The 20,666-nt window shown below is 40.4% G+C and overlaps 1 protein-coding gene across 1 annotated transcript in view; it reads left to right on the top strand.

Moving 5' to 3' along the window:
- The first annotated feature begins 72 nt into the window (after positions 1 to 72).
- Positions 73 to 20,666, top strand: part of RLF (RLF zinc finger) — a 60,556-nt gene continuing 39,962 nt past the window's right edge. The window contains 5 exon segments of the mRNA XM_039564643.1: positions 73 to 114; positions 116 to 142; positions 144 to 242; positions 5,455 to 5,609; positions 11,704 to 11,785. Coding sequence (XP_039420577.1) covers positions 88 to 114; positions 116 to 142; positions 144 to 242; positions 5,455 to 5,609; positions 11,704 to 11,785 — 390 coding nt within the window. The 5' untranslated portion in view covers positions 73 to 87.

Genomic DNA, 20,666 nt, shown 5'->3' with positions numbered 1-20,666 from the left:
TGCGTATCACGTGACCTCGTCCCGGACCGATGATGTCAGTCCGGGGGTCACGTGACCGGTGCCTACGCGCCGTAGGGCCGGGTGCAGATGGCGGACGCGGAGGCTGAGGCGGCGCGCGCGGCCTGAGGTGCCGCGGGTGGTGGTCGTCGCTCCGCGCCCGCCTCTGGCAGCTGCAGGCTGAGCTGCGTGAGCAGGAGGTGTCGGAGGCCTCGTCCCGAGCCTACTGCCGGGGCTTCTGCCAGGTAGGAGCCGGGCGTGGCGGGCCGCGGCGCGGGCTGTAGGCCGGGTGCGGGCAGCGAGGATGCGGCCGGGGCAAGCACGGGACTGCCGTCCTGAGCGCTCGCTCTTCCGAAGCTGGCGGTGCGTAGGGCTCGCGGCACCGTGCCCGGCTGGCGAGCGGGGCTGTGCACGCCCTGCGAGGGCGCCCCGTGGGCTTTGCGCTGCGAGCCCGGAGCTGGGGCCGAGGGGACTGCTCGCCTTTGGGCTTTGGCATCGCTTTGGACCGGACATCCTGTGGCCCTCGGGTGGGTCTCTGGGATAGGCGGGCCCACCGCATTTTCTCGGTGCAGTTTTGGCTCGGTTCCGAGGCGTCCGGTTTTCTTGTGTTTCACTTGTTTCGGGATTAAATCTGCGTATTCCTGTCTTGTTTGAGATCTGCCGTGGGGTGCAAAGAGTGCTTGCAGGCCTCTAGGGGCCTATAGTGCCCTTAAGTCACTGAATTAGCTGTGGTTTGGATATCTTGTCTTGAATCCTTGCTTAGTGCAACCCAGAGGAGGATCACCAATTTCTGAATCGAGGCCTTAAGTCCAGAAGAAGAGCTGATCTTGATTCAAGCCACAGTGATGGAGATAACTCTTTCTTAAGTAAACTCTTCCAATGGTTAACTACTTTTGCTATGGTCATAGCATCATTTACTGTGAGCACTGAGGTTGAAAAATTATTGTTATGATGCTGGCTTGCAGAGTTATCCCTGTTGAGTCTGAAGAAATTGTGGATTTTAAAGTAAGAAATAAAAATCTGTTTTCTAAGCTAGTTTACCGCACCTTAGCTGAAAAAGCTGTAGTGTTTGACTGGTGAATGGCAAAATCAGGAAAAAAACCTTGCTGGCGTGTTACAAATTATGTATAAGTGGTGTTACCCTTCGCAGTCTTCCATTTTGCATCCACAGGTTGCGTGCTTTGCCATACCATTCTGGGAGGATGTTTAGCTCGTCACTTACTGAAACAACAGAATAAGTATACTTACTAGGTTTCAAAACTCTTTCTTCTCAAGGTGCAGGGTGCAGCTGCATACTGCTGCATTCGTCCCAAGTTTAGTATATGGTGAAGATCTGTGACCTTGCATTGATATGGAGCCTCCTACAAAGTGTGACTCTTTCCATGTTTAGGTTTTGCTGAAATTGTTTCCAGTGGTGTACATTGTGTCAGAACATCAATGCAAATATTCAGCTAACACTTAATAGTGGTTGTCAAGATGATCAGTGTGTGTACGCATCCAGTTTTCCAGATTAGTTTGGTACAGAAGAAGCTTTAGAGATACTTGATCAGTGGAGTTTGCTGAAAGACAGTTCTGCTACCTAAAAAAAAAAAAAGCACACAATGACAAACCCCAAACCCTGTCCCACAAAAAATGTAGCCCTCTAGGTCCTTGTGCTGTTATTGTAGTCTGGTTTTAAAATACTGTGATAGCGCAGATAAAAATGGAAAAGATTGTTTTTGAGTTGCCATCAGTCTGGGACTTTTCAGGTTGCTGTGCCCGTACTCCAGGAGATGCAATGGGAGACGTGGAACTGCTGGTCTGTCCTGCAGCAGCTTCAACAAAGGATGAATTTGTGATGTCATTGTGGAGTCAGACCACTGTGGGTAGGATGTAATTTTATGTCTGGGTTTCTCCTGACAGGGGATGTTTGTGATCACTTAAGGTCTGCCCACAAGTGAAATTTAGGGGGCTCAACTTAATTTTGTATTAATTACTTAGAGGGTACCACTGATACCTTGTCATAAGCTTATTAAGCTACAGCAGAATGTGCCTAGAAAGAAGCTGAATTTATCTGGGCTTAAGTTTGATTTTGGGAAATAGCTGACATAAGGAGAGCTTAAATGTTTTAGTTTGCCATCCTGTGAGTACAGCTGAGGCAGGGACCTGGAAGGTGCTCTGTTTTGCTGTGGAAATTACAGTGGGTGTCAGGCAAACTGTGAACCAAATTAGTAAATTTCCTATGCTTTGACCTGTCTGAATGCTGTTTTATTACATGTAAACTTGTGCTGCTGTGTGCAGTTTTCCCGTAGCTCTTACAAGGAATGATGGTGGATGACACAATTTCCTTGAAGATCCCTATTTTCAAGCAGGGAAATAGTACTGTTGTCCAGGATAACAAAACAAAGAAACTGTTGAAGCCTCAATAATGGGTTGACTGCAACTTTATATTGTACAGGCGTGAATGCTTTGTACATTCACTTTGGGAAAAACACATCTGTTGTGGAGTGCCCCATGTACCCAAACAGCCAGGTAGAACAACTAAGGGGGGGGTATTTGAGGCTGTGCTGTCATAAATAGGAAGGACATCAAAGCATCCCATCTGCCAGTGCCCAGCAGCTGTTGGCTTTCTGAAGTTTTTGAAGATGGTGCATTGAGTGCAATTAGATACGGTTAAGAAGAGGAGGAAGTGTTTTTCTTAAACAGAGACTCAAAGCTGTAACAACAGGTCAAGAAACTTTGAGATCTTTGTCTTTAAATTGAGTCTGAGCAAAAGAATTACATTTCTGAGGAAGTGCAGCTAAGCAGCTGTTCTGTCACTGCAGAACATGAAAATCTGTGCAGTATGGAATGCCAAGGGTAGTCCGTATGTTATGTGTTAGGTGGATGTGGCCTGTGCGCTTCTTGCCCACTTGCCAATCAGATGTGTTACTGGAGTCAAAGAGGAGGATAGGATGAAGTGGGCATGTATTAACCAGAATTTAAATGCTTGAATACTCTGGTCAGTATTTAGACACCAGTATTTATATCTCGTTGGTAATTAGACTGTAAGGTAGTAATTGCTTCTGAATTGTTACTTGAGAATCCCTTAAACATGTAGATTATCTAATTCTGTCAAGTTAATAGTTTTTCCATAATAGCTTTTATATAGATTGCCAGGAGAAATCCATAGTGGACAACTAAACAACTATTTATATTGCTTGTGAAATAGCAGAAGGGATTTGAAGAATTTCTTTAATACAGTTACTACATTTGGCTTATTTGTTAGTATGCTAATAGTAATAGTATCATAATGTTCAAAACGACAGGTCCTCAAAGTTTAAACTATTAATAAGTCTGTCACCGTGAATCTTGTTTTTTACACTGAAACCATTGTTCATGTATTTGTCAAGAAGTTTTTCTTAAGTGGTTACTCAGTGAATTCCTAATGTTAGCTTTAAGACTTTGATGCTGGTACTCAGATTGTGCTTGAGCAAGGGTGCAGTGTTTACTAGAAAATTGATCTAATTTTAGAAAGTATTCTGCTGTGTTTTATGGTTTACACAGACCAGGTAGTTTATGATCAAAGTGTCTGTCAAAATAATTGAGTACTAAATTTGGCTTTTTAAATAGATTGGTTTTAATGGATGTATTTTTAGAAAAGTGCCAGGATTGGTGTGTTTGATCTGTTTCTGTAGTCTCTATAATGGTACTGTTACTGCTGGCTTTACTAAAGAGCTGATTTATGATAGTCATCAGTTGACTACCTCTGGGGATTGCAGCTTGACAGTCTTTGAATGTGATTTAGTGCTACAAAACGATATATGATTTGAGTTATATTATCAAATCCTTCATTAATCTGTTACATAAGCTTGAAGACTGGTATTACGTGCCATTCGCTTCTGCAGCTAATGATCCTTGTGCTGTGCTTAAGGATGATTTCTGCAAACTTCCAATTACCGCCCCCCCCCGCTTATGTCTTTATAACTATTAATATTATGTGGGTTTTTTGGAAAGTTGGTAACTTCCATTCACCCAGAAGTTCTATTACTGAATTGTTAGAGAACAATTCACAAAACAGTGGATTACTGATTCTTAGATGGTATTTTTTATAGATTTCTCTTTCTTAAGTATAACGCATGATTCTGCTAGGCTAAAGGATGTCTGCATTGTTTTCAGGCTAGGACTAGTGTAGTATAGTTATATCACTGATGTAACATTGGATACTGGCCACTTATTTCTTGCTATGCTGGAGGGTAGGTTTTGTCTTAGAAGTTTTTGGTCATTATTATGACTGCATTTGGTTTTAACAAGCTCGTAGGAGGGTTTGTTCAGTAGTGTCCTCCATCCATTCACCATCTCATATGATCATGTGGGTTTTCTTTAAGGTGTTAAAATAAGTTTGTTGTGTCAGTCCCAACTTGAAGTGATTTGAAAACTGATACGGCCTCACCATCCTTGTAGGACAATTTGACTTGTTTTGAATGGTAGGCTGAAGCTCTGAACTCTATTCTGAACTCTTGTTTTCCCATGCAGTCTTGGTCCTAAGGGTTCCAAAAAGCACAGCCTCTTTCATTGGTTTTGTTTTCTTTGCAGCTGGCTTTGATCACGATTGTTACCTTGTTTAGTCTACGGAGGGTACCACATGGGAGAGGGAACTGGTAAGAATAGAAGCATCACTGCTCTGGAGGTGTAGGGGGGTGTTCAGGGAAGGGCTGTTATTTGTGAAGCAAGCTGTCAGTAGAGCAAAGGTGTCCTCAGCTCAGTGCCCTACTTGCTCTCAAATTGTGCTTCATAGCCTGTCAGAGCATAGTATGCTACTCTAGGTAAGTTTTAAAAAGGTTGGGAGATACTAGTGTTGTCCCTTTATTGATGTGATTTCTCTTAAAACTGGCTAGAGTTTATATTGCTACTTTAGTACTGTGTCCGGGTAATGTGGGATTGCTGTGGTCAAGGAGTAAAATCTAGGGTAATTTTGCATTTGAAATATGCCTATGTAATGATCTGATCTGAATTTTGTATCCCTTTCTGGTGGCTTCATGTTTGCTGTGTGGGTAGTGCATGTATCTTTAAAATGCTAGACCTGTAGTAATGTTCTTAATCTTGAGTTTCTTCCTATTTTTCCTGCATTCTCACTAGTAATAAAGATTCCAGTGTTACATACGTGGTTCTGTCTCCATGGTAGTTGTACAAAAGGAGCTAAGTGTAGGACTTCTCCCTGAATTTTCTGCTTAATAGTTCACATTTCTGCCAATTACATCTAGCTTTCTCCCCAGTAGAAATTCTGATAACTGTATCAATAAAGTAAATAAAATATATTTCAGTAAAAGGGAGAATTCCTGTTGAGGTAAAAAGCTGCCACTTTAAATTCTCCTTCAGAGTAAAAATTTCTCACTTCCAGAATTATTCCATTGTATGTGTTTGGTATTGTATATTGATACTTGTTTTTAAGCAAAAGTGTGTTATAAAAACTTCTAATGATAACTCATTCTGTTTCAGACACTGCTCCAGTATGCTGGCAGTCGGGGTGCATCGGAACATATTTTACCTTTTTTGGAAGTGTATCGAATCTCCATCCAAAGCTTTGCTAATGCAAGACCTTACTTGACTACAGAATGTGAAGATGTTCTTTTGGTACTTGGCAGGCTAGTGCTGTAAGTTTTAAGTTGGTATATTAATTTTTTTTTTGTTTAAAAAAGGACTGCACTTTATAAATTAAAGGGCAAGCTGTTGAAATAGTTTATTGCTTAATTTGACAACTATATTTGCGATTTATCATCTAGTAAATGTCTTTGGTACATTTTTAATCATACCACAAAAATGTATTTGAGCATTTAATTAATTAACATGGACAAGTTCTAAGGCTTTGTTCTTCTGTATTTGGATAATCATGTAGGTATTAGGAAGGTTCTGCTCTTTCTGTTCATTCTTAAAACATTCTGCAAGTATTTTCTGTAGAAGAAACTTAGTGTAGTGCTCATTAAACAGAAGCTTCAATATTAGACCTTCATGCATGGATTAAGAAACCTGTATCCCTTGCTCTGCAGTTGCAGCTTTGTGTGTTCTGTCCCCTTTAGTGCAGGGGCATTCTGAACGTGCCCCTTATTGAAAAGGACATGCTGATTCGTGTTCATGGCAGTCTGAGTTGAGCTATAAGATTGCAAAGCAGACTAGACATGACTTAAAGCACAGCAATTCATGAAACAGAATAGAGAACTGTTTTACAGTCCATCAGCTGAGTTGGGATAACTTGTAGTTCCTCAAAGTCTGTCTTAAGTGCAAAGCAGCTTTTTGTAATTGAAGAGTGTAGCCTGAGGGCTTTCATGTACACTGGAGTATAATCAGTATAACCTGAGAAGGATAAGGTGATGTGCTGGTCATTCCTTGCTAGTGAGGTTTCATTTCAGGAGGGAGGGTGAAGATCTAGAATGTTGAATATGAAGATAATCATAGAATAAGAGTGATTCTGTGACTGTTCCTGTTTTTTGGGTTGTTTTTGTTGCCAGTCTCTTGTTTTGTGGTCTGAACTCAGGTATTCTCTTTAAGAACAACTTTAGCAGTGAACTCCTTGGTCAAATGCTTAATTTTGTGATGGACTGACTTGAAATATAAATGAAAGCTCAGAACCAGGTATCTCCAAATGATGCCTGGAATTATTTTCTTTTTAATTGTGAGAAATACGTGAACCAGGAGTGGTTTTGGGTTTTTTGAAAGCATGTGAAATCAGGAGAAGTGTGTCTTAAGTTTGTACTATGGAAACCTAAGACTTTAGCTGCTAAATCATTTACCTGGTAGGTAATACACATTTTTGGCAAAGTATCTTTATTGTTTTTGCAAACTGTCCTCTTAAGGATAGAATACTGTTGTCTTTCTCATGTTATCATTAATTAGCTTGTGTATTTGATTGTTTCCTATTTACGTAATATGAAAAGTTTGTCTGTTAGTGTCTGTTTGCAACAAGGCATCTCTACTTGGAATATTTTCTATATATTTTTGCCACTGTTAGATACGTTGGGGTGTAAATCCCACTTCTGTATCAAAATTGCTTTTCTCTTTTTGAGAAATATCAGAATATTTTGCTTTTGCTAGTATGGTTTCTTCCAGCTTTCAGTGTGAGGAGTTTGTTGTAGCTTGTATATTCAGAAAACCTTGTGTTAGAGGACAGTAGAAAAGCTGACTTGCTGGAATCTCTTCTTTCTTGTAACTATTACATTTGAAAGGAATCTAAAGAATGAGAAATACAAGGACTGAGATGGAAGATAGGGTGAGGTAAATGGCATAACTGAATTAACTCTCCCACATTTTTCTTTTTCATAAGTTTCCAAGGGAGTGAGAGAGAAGTTAGAGCAGGGAATTAAAGATAAAAATTGAGGCTTCATGGGGGAGGAAGACTGTTACCTAGTTAGGGACACGAAGGCATACTGTTCCCATGTAATTGTGATTTTTGGGGAGACAGTTGGGTTGTCATACACACTGTTTTTTCAGACTTGATCCTCAGTTGGAAGTGAAATGAGCAAACTTGCTGTTTCAAAGCAGAAGTGCTCTACTTCATATTGAAATCCTCCTTCCCTTCCAACATTCTTCCTGAGAAGAGGAAAAGAACTTCCTGCTCCTGGCATCCTTCTCAGCAGGGTGAGCCAGTAACAGCAAAACTCGGTATACTGTGCTTTTCCCTGCTGCATGCTGAGGTCCTTTGTGTGTTCACAGTACAGCTGACATGATGTAGGGACTGTACCTCCCATAAGAAACATGATGCTCATGCATTGTGAGATATTGTTGGTCCACTGCCTAACATTAGGAAACAAAAGGAGAGCTTGGAGTGGTGGCTCTTGTAGATCACAGATGTGACAAACGATTGGAGGTGGGGGGTGGGGGGGAAACAGGAATGTTCTTTTTGACCATGGCCATGAAGTGATACCTGCTTTGCTTAAGTGGAACTTGGACAGGTTATCCTCACAGCCCCAAAGAACAGTGCATTCCCCTCACCAAAGGTATTGCCTCTGTAGAAGAATTAATAAAGAATTAGCCATATCAGAGATGTCTTTCACTGACCATTAGTTAGCTGGCTATCCTTGTGAATCTCAGGAGACCCTTGAAGCTGGTTGTTCACTCAAACTTCTGCAAGTGCTTTATTTCTGAGGCTGCTGTGAGGGGAAGTGTCATGTTACCATCAGTATGAAAATTTTACTTCCATCTGAAAATGGTTTATATGATACTAAGATTAATATATTAAAGTTCAAAAAGAAGAAATACTTAGTCATAAGTCATGTTGTGTTTGCCATTAACTATGATTTGACTGCTTTTCACTCTCTCCTGTGTGCTGCGATGGCACTGAACTGAAAGGGAGCTTACCATTTCTACAACTTTGAGAAGGTGCTTGTATGGTTTTTTTCAATTATAAAAAGAGAAAGGAGATTTGAATGCCATCTGGTTTAAGTAGCAAAACTGTATTGAATCAGTAAGACCAGTCTGCCTCAAGCTTGGAGCTCTCTCACCTATTGGTTGTGCCTATGGAATCTAACTGGTGTTGCTTCCAGGAAGAGTGTGCTTCCTTCCCACAGCACTCTGTGAGCAGGCACACGTAACACTTAGCTTTATGTCTAATAAAGCAGTTCTCATCCCTAATACAGCCCAATACACTGTTGCAGTTTGATTCACTAGCTTGCATTTACCCCTCTGCTGTCTATCATTAAGAGCTAATTCAACTCCTAATAAGCACGGGATAATTCCTGGCAACAAGTGAACAATTCCTGCTGATAATCCAATGTCTAATGAGTCATCTTTCTGTCTCTAAGAAGATTAGAATAGGAAAAGTGTTCTAATACAATCTAAAGATGAACACAGTTCTCAAAGTTTTTAAAATTTAATTTTAAAACTTTCTGTGAATGAGGTATAAAGTGATTACAGAAAAATTGTATGCAAATAATATGTTGAATTTTGCATAGAGTTATTAGTTCCAAAATAAAGAAATTCATGTCTAGGACACCTCTTCCTAAAAGATATTTTGAAATTGAGGTTGAAATTTCAAAAAAGATATTTTGAAATATTATTCAGATGAATAATATTTTTTCTAATAATGTAAAAATTCAAGCACCCATTACAGTTTATTTGCAAAAATTGTGATTAAAGTTCGGAATTGAGTTTTTTATAGGTAGGCATTGTGGTGGTACTGGTAGAGTAGGGTTAGAAAGGCTTGACTTCATGACGTGATCCTGGTGTTTTGATTTGTGGCCTAGCCATGACATGTAAACTTCATTTAGTTGCATTACAATAAAGAGGGAAATGTGATTTCAGTGACAGGTGTGTTTTAAAGTATTGTATAATACGGACCAAAAGAAAGAATTAAGCTAAACAGTCTGTTGTCCCTCTTGGCAGTAGGGAAGGCTGTCTAGTTTTTATGCAGCTATGTGTTTGAATCAATTCTTACAAAAAAACTTAGTTAATTGATTTAGAATTCTAATTATTTTTCTGCCAAGGAAATTGTGATTGGAATATCTTGGGTATTACTTTTACAATTGTGCTCTAAGTTGTTTTACGTGGTGGCTTATATATCTGGAGCTCCAGACTTCTTTTGGAGTGGCTTCCAGACCAGAGTGCTCTGTGTTGGGATCCTGAGGAAGACTTGAGGACTTGCAGCAAAAGAACTTTTGCCTTTTGGTTCAGATTAGTCCTGTGTTACTACAACAGACAATTCTGGAGGCATGAATTAAATCTTCTTGTCTTGCTAGACTACCTCACTCTGTATATACAATGCTTTGAAACTGTAATTGCAGATTTTTTCACTGTACAAGTAGCAATTTAATGCTTAAGTTTAGAAAAATGATGTTTAAAAGCTTGCTTTGTCATTTTGTTCAATGATATTATAGCATATTATATCCAATATCATATATATGAAAAAGCAATGTTCTAGAAAAAGTTATGCTAGGAATTGAAAGTGGACATAGGTAGGATTGATTGACTAAGTCTGAAAGTGAGGCATGCATCAAAAGACTTTACAAAAGCACATTGACCATGAAGTTTGCAAATGTGTTACTGGGTGTAGAGTCTTTGTGTGACATGGATGAAAATGGGACACATGCTTAGGGATTTTTTTAGTTGGTTGGTTTGTTGTTGGTTTTTTGTTTGGGATTTTTTGTTAGTTTTCTTGCTGTTGTTTTGTTGGTGAGGGTTTTTTTTGTTTGGTTTGGGTTTTTTATGTTAAAATAGATTTCAGGTGTTTTGTAAAGTTGGTTTTGATAGCGTATTAGCAACTACCTGGGTCTAAACATTTGGGCTGGTGAATTAACTGCCAAGCTGGAGTACAAGGCAAAACAAAGTCGTGATTATTTTATTAAGTTGAAACCTATGACAGTTGGAATATCTGGTGGTTCTGTTGCCTGCTTTTTCATCATCAGCAGTCTCATGCCTAATGATGTGAATAATGATGGAATGACAGTGGTGAAGGCTGTTGTATTTTTTGCCAATCTAATAAAAGTGCTTAGAGCTTTTGCAGGTCTAAACCTCTGTTTCAAGGAACCAGGATTGGGAGTGAACTCAAACTTGGGAAATGTGAAAAGGATGGCCAGATACTTATTCAGTGTTCATCCATTTGGTCTTGTTGATGTACACGACTGCTGAATCTGGTTAAAAACTGAGTAGGCATAGCATTTGGTTGGTAACTGTTCAATGCATTTATCAGAAGTCAGGAGGAAGATGGACATTGTTTTTGAGTACTAAGCAAATCTGAAACTCATGTTTGCTTTATGGTCATCTCTTCTACTTCCCTAAGCTCAGTTCTCCTGTGTGTCTGTCTGTCTATCTAATCTATCTACCATAAGACCGAATGTGTTGCCCTGTCATTCTTTTATTTAATATTTGAGAGAGGATGTTTTGAAGAAAAATTAGCAAGAGTTGAAACTATCTAACAGTGTAGATGTAGCTTATAGCAGTGATTCAGTGATTTTTTTATAGGTGGTGTCCTAGATTAGTTTTCTTTCCTTATATTGTTGTGATTTATGAAAACACTTCTGCTGTGTGTAAGTCTTGTGTATCTCTAGAACAGTGTGTCACGGTTAACACTTTTAGTTTGTCTGGGTCTAATTGTTCAGTAGGGTTTTAGGCAATCCACGTGTCCCTTACAAGGTTGGATAGGTCCTGTTTGAGAACAGTATAGGCAGCAGTCCTGCCATGGCAGGTCGCTGTTTGTGCTGTAGGTATTGGAATGCTCCCACAGTTGGTATCAAAGGCTCATAAGGTGTTTCTTGGTGCAGATGCTTCTCCTGACATAATTTGTCCAGATCCATTTTTGTGCTGATGCATGTGTCTTCTGTCAAGCTGTTTTTCAGTTTTATTTTCTTATATAAAGTGCTGAAATGTTGTTAGGTGAAGCTGGCTTTCATTCTCCCTCGAGGCAGAGACCGTGCTGGACTCCAGTGAGCTTTATTTAGAATGGTTATTAGGTTTCCTTTGAGAAGAAAGAACAGAAATTCTGTGATGCAATGTTCCTGAGCCACATGGAATGTATTATCTTGTATGATAAGAGTAGCTACAATCTAAAATTAGTGAGCTTGTGTGTAGTAAAAAGGAGTTCCATATGATGAATCATGCCTGATTTACAGGCTGTTTCCAGGCCTTTAATTGATTTGCAGAATTGAACATGTTTCAGTGTTACTGTCATTGCTTATCTGAATACTATGTGTCACAAATGTTATTTAATGTAACAAGAGAATGTGTTCAGGTAGCTTGTTTACTTGCCTTTTGCTTTTCCAGGAGTTGTTTTGAGCTACTGCTTTCAATTCCTGAAAGTGAATTGCCACATGAGGTGTGGTTAGGATTCCATCAATCCATTCAGGTAAGTGTTCTGAATTTCTTTTTTCCAATTTACATATTTAAAAAAAAAAGGCTGCATTTGTATTCCTTCTCTTCTACCCTTCCCCTGAGTTCCATTTGTCCTGCATTGCTGTTACCTAGGCAGCAAGAATTTCTGAGCAGCAAAAGACTAACTGCGGCAACTGCATTGGGAGTCTTAAGGCCCAACAGCATATTTATAACCACACAGTTGATGGCAACTTAAGCAAGAGAACCTTAGTAAGTCTTGATCTAATGATTTGTGTGAGAGACAGAGTTAAATGAAGTGATTTAACAGCTCTGAAGCATTACTTTGATGATAACAGAGCTATTGTGGAGGTCTGAGTGGCAGGTAAATGTCTACCTGATTTGAGAGGGATGGAAATGGTAGGACAGGTCTTTAGTCCAGGTGGTTCTTAGAAGTGTTTCTTTGGAGGTGGTGCTAAAATAAGTTCATACTACTACATTCCTACACTCAAATCAAGATGGCTAATGTAGAATGTGTAGGAAGAAGAGATGTTTTCTGGGTTTTAGTCTGGAGGTAGTACCTAGGCGTCTGCAAGAACTGGCGTTCCTCATGGAGGTGAAAGACAGGAGTGGTATTGCTGTATTCATATTGATGGGCCCTTCCAGGACCAGGGACTTCTCTGTTTCTGCTATTGCCTGTTCTGGCTTTAACTGACTGGTGAAGTTGGAAGCTAATCTCAGTTATAAGTTACTGAAGTGAAGACTTTAGCAGGAAATAGTTGGAAGTGAATTTAGACCTTGCAGCTGTCTTTATCACAAGACCTCATACCCGTTTGACTGGGGATTTTCTCAGTCTCTGAGGCTTCAATGCTGCTGCATTAGCTCTGAAGATGCTAGTTCTGAGCTTCTACTTTTGTTTTGCCTGCAGTCAAGGAAACAGGAGGTGTGAAAACTTTTCAGTAGACTGAAGATGAATAAACCTGTCACTTTAAACTGAGAGAAGCAATGTAGTAGAGCTTTGTTGTCCTGCTAGTAGTGGAAGAGACAGAGATAGTCTGTGCTTGTGTGATTCCAGGTGTGGAGAAAATTCCTTTTCCTGAAATACCATGGAATATTTATTATCATGGGAACCCTAAAAACAGTTGGGTGTGGCATGTAACTGGTAATAGAAAGAGATGCGGTAGGTAGAGTTTAAATCCTGTGGCCTTAGTGGTGTCAAGGATTTGTCCTTTATTTTGAGTGCGTAAGTCCTGTGACTTCTTTAGTGACTGTAACAGAGCACAATGGACATTGCAGCACTCCAGAGCCAGGTTTGAAGGTGTATCAGTTTGTTTTGACAATGCCCAGCTATGCCGTCTGTTTGGCTGTTGGCCAAAGGCTGGGTCTGTGCTCTCAACCTGTTCGTTTGTGGGGATGCCACAGATAAGAGTGGTCAGCCACAGTTTCATCTTTTGTATTAGGGCTGGTGCAAGACGTTGAAACTTATTGTTTCCAAAGTAGCTCTTCTTTAATTTACTAATACAGTCATTGTAGGGTAAAGAGGAGTGAATCAGAATCACAGAGTATTAGGTTGAAAGTACCTCAAGGACAGCTTTGTCCAGCCTTTCTTGGACAAAGGCGGGGTCTAGACGAGATAGCCCATCACCCTGCCCAGCTAAATCTTTAAATTGTCCAATGTTGGAGAATACACTACTTCCGTGGGGAGATTATTCCAGTGGCTGAATCTTCTCATTGTGAAAAATTTTCCTTGGTTGTCCAATCAGAATTTCCCCAGGAGTAACTTGTACCCATTACCCCATGTCTTTTCCATGTGAATTCTTGTAAAAAGGGGATATCTGTCATTTTTTGTAGCTACCCATTAAATACTGGAACATGGTGATAAGGTCTCCCTTAAGCCTTGTGATCTTATCATACACTAAAAGGCATATATATTTGTAACTGAGATGGCCTAGACATGAAACAAGATGTTCTCTTATATTCAGAATATGGGAGGGCATATACAGGCTTTTTTTATTATAGCAGAGTTACAGTGCAGCTCTAAAAGTTGCTAGCTTTTAACTGGAGGGATCTGCAGGGAGAATTCTTGTTACCAAGTTTAGTAATTTCTATGATGTAACATAGGATTTTGAAGCGAGTGATTTCCAGGATTTTGAAGCGAGTGATTGAACTTTGATACTTCTGTCAATAGAGAGCAGGTTTTTAGTCCGATGAGATGGCTCTATTTATGCTGAATACGTTGGAAGGGAACTGTTAAATTCCAGTGGTAGTGGTAGAACAGTGTGATGTCCCACTCTTAAGAGGGACAGAGCATCCAAGATTCATAAATGCTTGTGGCCTTAAAGATCTACAGAAGTCAGAGGATGCACAAAAACTCACAAAGTTTTATTAGTAAATTACATGCTCGGCATGGAAATTGGTATGTTAGTCCTTGACCTACAGTATAAGCACACAGCAGTGGAGGTTGGATAAAGGGCTAAGCTAAGAAGGAAGAGAGAGAACAAGAGAGAAAAAGAGATCACCAGTCCTGGTTCCACTGTTGGTCCAGCTGATGGGATGTCCAGGATCCTGGAGCTCCCACCCAGGCTTATTTGGGGTACCTTTTCATAGATAGGTTTTCCTGCCCTGAAGACAGGTTTCTCACTTTGTATGCAAATTAGCTATGCAGTCATGTGCAGTCCAGTTTTTCAGACCCCTCTGAAAATGGGTCAGAGCTTCAGGGGTCTTGGGTGGTCTTGTTCCCCCTGCTCCATCCATCCCCACTTCTCAATCTCATTCCTGAACTTGTGCTGGATTGTATTGTGCTTATCTCCAGGAACAAGAACAAAGATGTTTTTCACGGAAAAGTGCTGACCTACGTCCACATGGCCCCTTCTCCAGCTACATTTTGTTCTTTCTCACAGTGTGTTAGTACGAACAATCCTTGTGTGTTATTACCAGCAATCCTTGGTTAGGTCCTCAGCATCTCATTATTGATGTTTGAGACATACAGATGAGCCCTTATCTTCTGGGGTTCTGCAAAGAGTGGTGCAAGCTCAGATCTCTCATGTCAACTTTTAGAACTAGGGAAAATTTAAGATGTGCTGCTGCCAGGAGTAGTAATATATACTTGGCTTTTGTAGTGACTTTTTGAAGCTACATCTTCCAGGTTTAGCATGCATCTAATGCTCCTCATCGTTCAGATAGTGAACTGGTTAAACATGGTGGTTTTCTGAAACCTTGCTGAAGAGGTTTGTGGACTTTCACAAACAGGTGTTTCTAATAAGATTTTGAAGTAGCACTCTGGCAGAAATATGAGAATGAGAACCCTTGTCCCCTGCCTGGGAATACAGTAGGAACCCACTTGTCACCACAGAAGGAGGACGTTAGTCATATGGAGGGCAATAGAGACCTTCAGATAGGAATCACTTACCAGCTGTCTTGTAGGTTTAAAGCCTGTGTGTGACCATGTTAATGTGCAGATCTCTCTCTGCATCCAGTAGGAAAGCACCTCAGAATAGTATGTTAGCACATGCCCAAGACTGATGGATATAAACGTGCTTATTGCTTTCCTAACAAAATGGATAAGTGTGGCTTCTGAGGACTATAACCCCTAATATGGGAGGTATTTTTCAGATCTGCCTGCAGTAATTGTTGCTCTGTAACAATCTACGCAGATAATGGGAGTCAGTGAAACTTCAAATAAATTTTCATCCCAGGAATGTGAAAGGTGAGTGAGGGCTTGCATTTCAAAGCACCAAGATATGTGGACTGTCCTAGACCTGAAAGTGGAGTGTCACTGATGTCCAGCTTATATACAAAATGCTGGCAAAATCTTTATTTGGTGTCTGAACCTGTTTGTTCTGTTATCATAAATAACAGCAGTTATGTCCTGCAGTCACCCATGAGTAGTTTTCCTTATCCCTAAGCAAGATCAGCGGAAGCTTGGCAAAATGAAAACAAGATATGAGATTGTATGGCAGGAGTCTCAGCATGGATTTATACAGTGGCAGCAAGCAAAGGGGTGCAGACACAAGTGGGGAAATGCTGTAAAATATGAGTGAAAGGATTGGGGCAGAATTACAACAGGGCTCTTGATACAAGTAAACTGTTAACCTGAGGGAGGAGCTCAGTGGAGAGGTACTGTGTGGATTGATATAATCTAGTCAGGTGAAGAAGGTAAAACTATGCATTCAAAGATGTCTTTAGTGGGAGTAGGGATGTGTCATTCTGGGTATTGAATGTGGGTTGTGGAACAGGGTTCCCTTCAAGCCTTAAAAAGAGCATCAATGCTTTATTTAGAAAAACTGTGAGTTTAGTGTGAGCATAAGCCAAAAACTTTTGTGAAGCTGTGGTAGATGCTGATCACTTTAAACTGTCAGGACTGAAAAGTCCTGATGTCTTCAGTAAACTGTTTCAAGGCTTGTCTTTTCTTTTGAACTTTGTCCATAGGCTCTTACTGTATTATTCTTTCCTAACTTCATCTAGAATGAGATGTTTTATGTCCTGCTCTTTAGAACCTGTTTATGGTGTTGTCCTAACTTAATGAGATATGTATACGTAAATGTTGCATTAGATTTCTTCAAAGACTTTTGATGTATTCATAATAGATTTTTGCAAATATTCCCATTAATATTAGCTTTATATTCTTCAGCAGGTCCAATGAGGTTCAGCTAAGCACTGTAATGGAAGGGGAGTGTACTGACAATAGTTAGTTATTTATGCTACGTGTGTTGGTGAATTTTATATTTGGTATTTTGGTATTGACACCTTGAATCTCAAGCACAGTGCTGACGCAGCAAATCAGTTTGCTCGTATCAAAAGCCCCTTCTTTCTCATCTTTTAGGTACTTTCAGCCCTTAATACAGAGTTACTGAAATGTGAATGATCCTCATAATTGGACTGGGCTCTGCTGGCTGTGTACTATGTCCTGAAGCCCTCAGATTAGGGAACAGTTGCTATTGGGAAGACATTGTTTACGTTGGACATCTGGATTACTGAATGTCATAATCTGAGGGACAGTGGTATTGTCAGTAGCAGTACCTCACCTGTGTCCAGGTTGTATGATTTTTAAAAAAATTTTTTTGTCAGCCATGTCATTCCAGTAGTGATGGCAATAAGTGGGCTGCTCTGGCTGTTTCTGAGGCTGTGGCTTCTAGCTTCTCAGTGCTTTGATTCGTAGTTCCATCCCTTTCTAGGGTATAACACCCATGTTGAATACCTTTGCAGAGCTCAGTAAAGCTCATTGAGTTCAGTCTTCCAGGTGAAGTTTGAACACATAGGCTCTTAAATGCTGATGGGTTTTTGGAGTTAGTCTTTGACCTGATCTACACTTGAGACTGAGAGAGGTTAAGGCTGTAACGTTAGTGTGAGGGAAGAGAATGCATACTGGATGCTCTGGCAACCTGTTGTGTTGAAAAGACTTAATGCTGTGTGACATGTAGTTGGGAAAGGCCTAAAGTAGAGGTTGTTAAAATGGGCTTCTATTGATTTTTTTTTTTTTTTTTTAGGTAAGATCCAGTATCTCTTCTAAATGCACACCTGTAGCTGTTTTCTTAATCATTCTCAAGACTGAAGATAAAATAATATCTATAGACTTCCCATAGGAAGTAACTGCCAGTTACAGAAACTGGGCTGTGGTTACATATTTCATGGATGCAAAGTTAGAGCAGTTTGTTGTTTTTCAGTGATGTTTTTAAAGCTGTCCTGAGGCTACAACTTGAGTATCTTTTGGCAGTAGCATTGTATTAAGCATTGGGTGTCATTCACCTGGCTGATTCTATTGGCATGCCATTTAGCTCAGTGTAAACTGGGGAATTGATCATGCTTTAATTTTAAAAAGCAAAACAAAACAAAAAAAACCCCACTTCTTCCCTGAGGGTCTTTGTGATGAGTTTTGTGCACTGTTCCAGCTTGCACTGGAAGCAAAGACTTGAGAGGAGGAACAGCTGTGAGCCTAAGGATTGCTTAAGTGATGTTCTCAAACGCTTAAACACAGCCTGAAACCTTTGTGTGTCAATCTCTCAGTGCTGTTAGCTAAGAGCAGTTTGAGTTCTGGTCAAGAGCATGTGAAGTCACTTGCATCTTTAGGGTCCAGCTAAATTAAATGACTTAGCTTTGTGAGTAACATTTCAGGCTCAAAGCCAGAAATCAGTCATTGCAAGCAGCCTACTTGGCTATCTTTGCATCTGCCAATTAGCACTAGCTCCTCTACCAATACCAACACCTGATTTTTGAGGTAGTCTTACCAATAACTCACTCACTAGTTTTACTTTCTTTCTAATCATTTTTAGAAGTAGTGTGATCTTTAATGATTTCAGTTAGCAGGTTGCTATGAGCTAACAGCTGGAACATAGTTACAACAGTTATCTAAAAATAAAATTAACTTTGGGGCAATATCTACAGAAAATCTTTGGTACTCCTATGGATGATGAGATTGTTAAAGTTATCAAAACTGCTTGATTGTTGCATTCGGCTATGAGACTTCTAATTTTATGGTTCTTAGAAGGTGGAAGTATGCACTATAGTTCTGCATTTGGAAAGAACTCCTAATGTGTGCTCTTTTGCTCACTTCTGGTGTTAGTTTGTTTTTTTTCTTGCAGTTGCAAAAATACTCATGGTAGGGCAGAAGCACTAACTTCCACAAAGTGTGCTTTCAGACGTAGTGAAATTTCAGTGTGTTGAATCTGCGGCTCTCTGAAGCTTTCTGTTGTGGCAGAGTCATGAGGTCACTGGAAGAAAGCTCGGTTACTTTCTGAGCGAAGAGTGCTGATTCACCTCTTCACTCAGAGTAAGAGGGCTTTCTTAAATCAGGGTGCTCAGGATCCTGCCCCACCAAATGCTGTCTTTAAGAAATGGAAAATGCACAAACTGTCATTAGTCCTTTAAAAATCAGAATGTTTACATATGGAAACACTTCCCGCACACACACAGAATTTCACATGACTCCCTCGCTGGACAGCTCCAACGAACTTCTGGCAATATAGTGAAGATAAAGACAGCTCTAAGATTTTCCTTTTCACCCTCTCTTCTAAAGGTGGTGGTCTTTGCTGGACATGCATCACTATGGCAAATGAATTGTACAGGACAGTTGCAAACTAGGTGTTGTACTGCAGTGGAATTTCAAGTTTTCAGGAATCTCTTGATTATGCTCTGTTCGAGACTGTTCAACATAGCTAGCCTTGTTTGCAGTAAGAGCTCACTGTTGACCTATACTTAAATGGAAGACCCTAGAGACCTGTGATGCCAAACTGGAACCTAGCCACCAACCTGTTCTGATACTTGGGGTTGTACCATATGCAGCACTTGCATTTGCATGTGTTGAGCTTCACTGAGTACCTGTCAGCGATGTTCTGCAGCCTGTTGGATGTCTTAATGGCTGCCTGCCCAACAGTGTCAGCTGCTCTTCAGGTTCTGTCTCACCTGTGGGCTGGCAGAGAATGAATGTGCTTTGTCCCATTATTCAGACAATAAATGTGTTAAAAATACCAGCTCACTGTTGACCCTGAGAAGTGCTAGTGGGAGACAGCTGCCAGTTGGGTTTTGTAGTTTGTCACAAGCCTTTTAAGTCTGGCTTTTGAGCTGGTGTTTTCACCTGTATTTTGTCCACTTTTCCTTATTTTAACAATTTGGTTTCAAAGATACTATGGGAGATTGTCAGAAGCCTTGCCAAGTATGACTTATGTCATCTGTAGCTTATCACAACAGAAGGTAGTCAGATTGCTGGATGTAGTTTCCAGGAGAATTTGTCCCATGTTCTTTCTCGGGACAGGCTGACTGGCCTGTAGTTCCCCAGGATTTCTTACTCTTGGTGATTTCTTCAAGTTGCTAGAAAGCTTTCCCCAGTGACTATGACCTTACAGAGCCTTGTACTGGACTTGCAGTGATATCCATAATGTCCATCTACATCCTTGGCTTCTGTTTGATACCATGGATGCTAATGTGATTAAGATGTTCTCTGGCATGCTGGTTCATGCCTCTTCCCCACGTCCAGCTCTGCCCCTGTTGACAGGGACCAGGAAGGCCAGAGTGCATACCTTGACAGGAAAATTTGAGGCAAAGTTATAGAGTACCTCAGCCTCCCTAGTGTCTTCTGTTACTCGATGTCCTGTTTAGCTCTTCTCAAGCTTTTATTGGTCCATCCTTTTGTCGGCCAAGTGAAGAAAACCGGAGAGATCCACGTGTCTGTCAGCTTGGCCTCTAGAGCTTTGTGTTTCCTCAGAGTGTGGTATGATTTGTGTCCAGGTGTGCAAGCAGCAAGCGATAATAGTCTTAGAGCAAGCCTCGACAACTTCTCTGCAATATCCCACATCCAAGTCCCTGTCAAACACCAGACTTTATGAGACATGGAGGCTAATTGTGAAGATTAGCTGAAGATTGTGAATGTGTAGAAAGGACTTTAACAATGACAGCTGATAGCTTGGTTTGTTTCCTTTCCCCTTTGGCCTATTACAGTAAAGACTGGTTATAGCTGGAAATGCTGTTTGTTTAAAGGTGAGTCTGGACATTATGTTACTTTAATGTCCTGACTAGCATAGGAAGATTGGCCTAGCTATGGAATACAGTAATACCCATTTCTAGCATCAGGGGTACATTTGGGTGCTACCTTATCAGCTTACACAGAAACACAGAAAATACGCCGTACTTTTACTTGACTTCCCTATGCTGCTTCTGAGATCCCCTCCAGATACTTAACACCTTGTGCTGCAGAACACTACCCAGTGTTCTTGCTGTCCCTCTAAAATTTCACAATTCATTGTGTGCTAGATGAACAAGCAGTAAGTTGTCTGCTATAATGAGCTTTGTAGGAGTGTCTACATGTTTTTGTGGTCCCGTTTGGATTGTTGGAATATTCACTTGGTATTTGCTGGGAATGATTCTAACTTTGCCTGTATTCTCAGCTTAGTGAAAGAATGCCCTAAAGTTACGCACAGGCTCTCTAA

The sequence above is a fragment of the Corvus cornix genome, chromosome 23 (assembly GCF_000738735.6).
Source record: "Corvus cornix cornix isolate S_Up_H32 chromosome 23, ASM73873v5, whole genome shotgun sequence".
Taxonomy (NCBI): domain Eukaryota; kingdom Metazoa; phylum Chordata; class Aves; order Passeriformes; family Corvidae; genus Corvus; species Corvus cornix.
This window is presented reverse-complemented; position numbering and strand designations above follow the sequence as displayed.